Here is a 1,692-nt window from a genome sequence, read left to right on the forward strand (position 1 = left end):
GTCTCTGGGACGAGGAGAAGAGACATTCCTGGTTTGTCAAGTCAGCTACTTGTGAGACTTTTGCTCCAGCAGTCCTAGTGACCCAGACAAAGTCTTTCTAACCTGTCCACTTACATGATATATAAAACACGTGGCACACACAGGGTAATAGTCCTCCTGGGATTTTTCATGCTGCTACAGTGGGTCCCACTACGATGCCTACATGACGCTGGAGCTCAGCCCTTAAGTCTGGTAATGCTGAGAGGATCCCATCTCCCCAGTGCCCCTCCTAAGTCTCGCCCCCACCCGTCAGCACCCCCATTCCCTACCGCATGGCATAGGTCATCCGGTCCGGCCGCATGGCCCTCATCATGCACAGGCGCTGCAAGGCTGTCTTGTTCTTCCACTCCTGTGGGAACTTCTCCTTCTCGGGACATTCCGACTCGACAAACTTTTTCCAGCTCTTGGCAGATCCCTCAATGTCCCGATCCAAATTGTAGAATTCTTCCATTGATGAAAGGGCCTGAGAAATTTCCGAGAATCCGGCTATGAGAAGCAATTTCCCCAGAAAGCTGTGTTTTGCTTTGTGTTGGGGCTACAAAAGCAGAATGGGATTATATGCCTCACTTGTACTCTTGTCTGGAACCTTGGTGTTACGTTTGGGTAACTCACAGAAGAGAAAGCACATCGGTCAACTCACTCTTAGTGAATTGCCCAGATAACACCAGGTTTTAGGAAATACAAGGTTTGGGGTAGGATAAACACTGGAGACTGAGCAGCATTTTTCGGGAGGATATTACATGAACATCAGGAATGGGAGGGGTGCTCTTATTAGTCTGGTCATAGAGATTGGATTCCTCCCTCTCAGCTCCATCTCACCTTGCCATCAACACTTTTCTCTCAAACTGTGTGTGCAATCAAAGACTTTGGTTAACACTAACTGTAACACTGACTTGAGATGCTTGCTTCTAAAGGATGAAGCCCAAATGCCTAACTTGGTAATCCAATCTCTACATTTAGTGCCGCCTTCCAAACTGTACACATAAGCACATTCCCTCATCCTCCCCTCCGCTGTCCGAGCGTGGAGTCACTCCAACGCCTGGTGATCCCATGTGCGTCAGGGTAGAACTGGGCACCACGGGTCTTTCAGAAGTAGTTCCTCAGGCTTTTCTTCTTTGGAATTTCTTGTTAGAATTAAACTTTCTGGTTAGCATGTAGCTGGATTTTCATCAACCAGAAACAAGGGAGAGTAATGCCGCAGAAACATCTGTACCCTTGACCTGGGCTTGTCTATATTCTTCTCCTTGCTGCTGAACAAGTGAGCTGGCTTTACACGTCCTTTCACATGGCTCAATGGCTCCCCACCCTCCCTGTGACCACTTAGAGACAGGAACATAGCCTCTCTCACACTGAAAAGTGGCAGGGGGTATATGCATGATGATAGAGGAGGTTTGAGGACATAGGACTTCTGTTCTCAACTCTTGGAAGAGCCCTGGCAGTGTAGTGGTTACTCACTGGGCTGCTACCCACAAGGTCAGCAGTTTGAAACCACCAGCCACTTGGTGGGGGAAAGATGAGCCTTTCTACTCCCCTAAAGAACTATACTTTCTTAAACCCATAGGGGCAGTTCAAGTTTGTCCTACAGGGTCACTGTGAGTCAGAAATGACTCAATGGCAGTGAGTTTTATTTTTTGTTTTAGTGTCTTTTTTTTT

At 47.6% G+C, this 1,692-nt stretch overlaps 1 protein-coding gene across 1 annotated transcript in view; it reads right to left on the reverse strand.

Annotated features, from left to right (window-relative positions):
- DNAH9 (dynein axonemal heavy chain 9) overlaps positions 1–1,692 on the reverse strand; it is a 397,093-nt gene that overhangs the window by 85,183 nt on the left and 310,218 nt on the right. Inside the window, exon 58 of the mRNA XM_045293291.1 lies at positions 309–502. Within this exon, the coding sequence (XP_045149226.1) occupies positions 309–502 (194 nt within the window). The remainder of the gene's footprint in view (positions 1–308; positions 503–1,692) is intronic.

Source organism: Echinops telfairi, unplaced genomic scaffold (genome assembly GCF_000313985.2).
Source record: "Echinops telfairi isolate 266 unplaced genomic scaffold, ASM31398v2 ScPeMD7_2010;HRSCAF=2546, whole genome shotgun sequence".
NCBI classification, from domain to species: domain Eukaryota; kingdom Metazoa; phylum Chordata; class Mammalia; order Afrosoricida; family Tenrecidae; genus Echinops; species Echinops telfairi.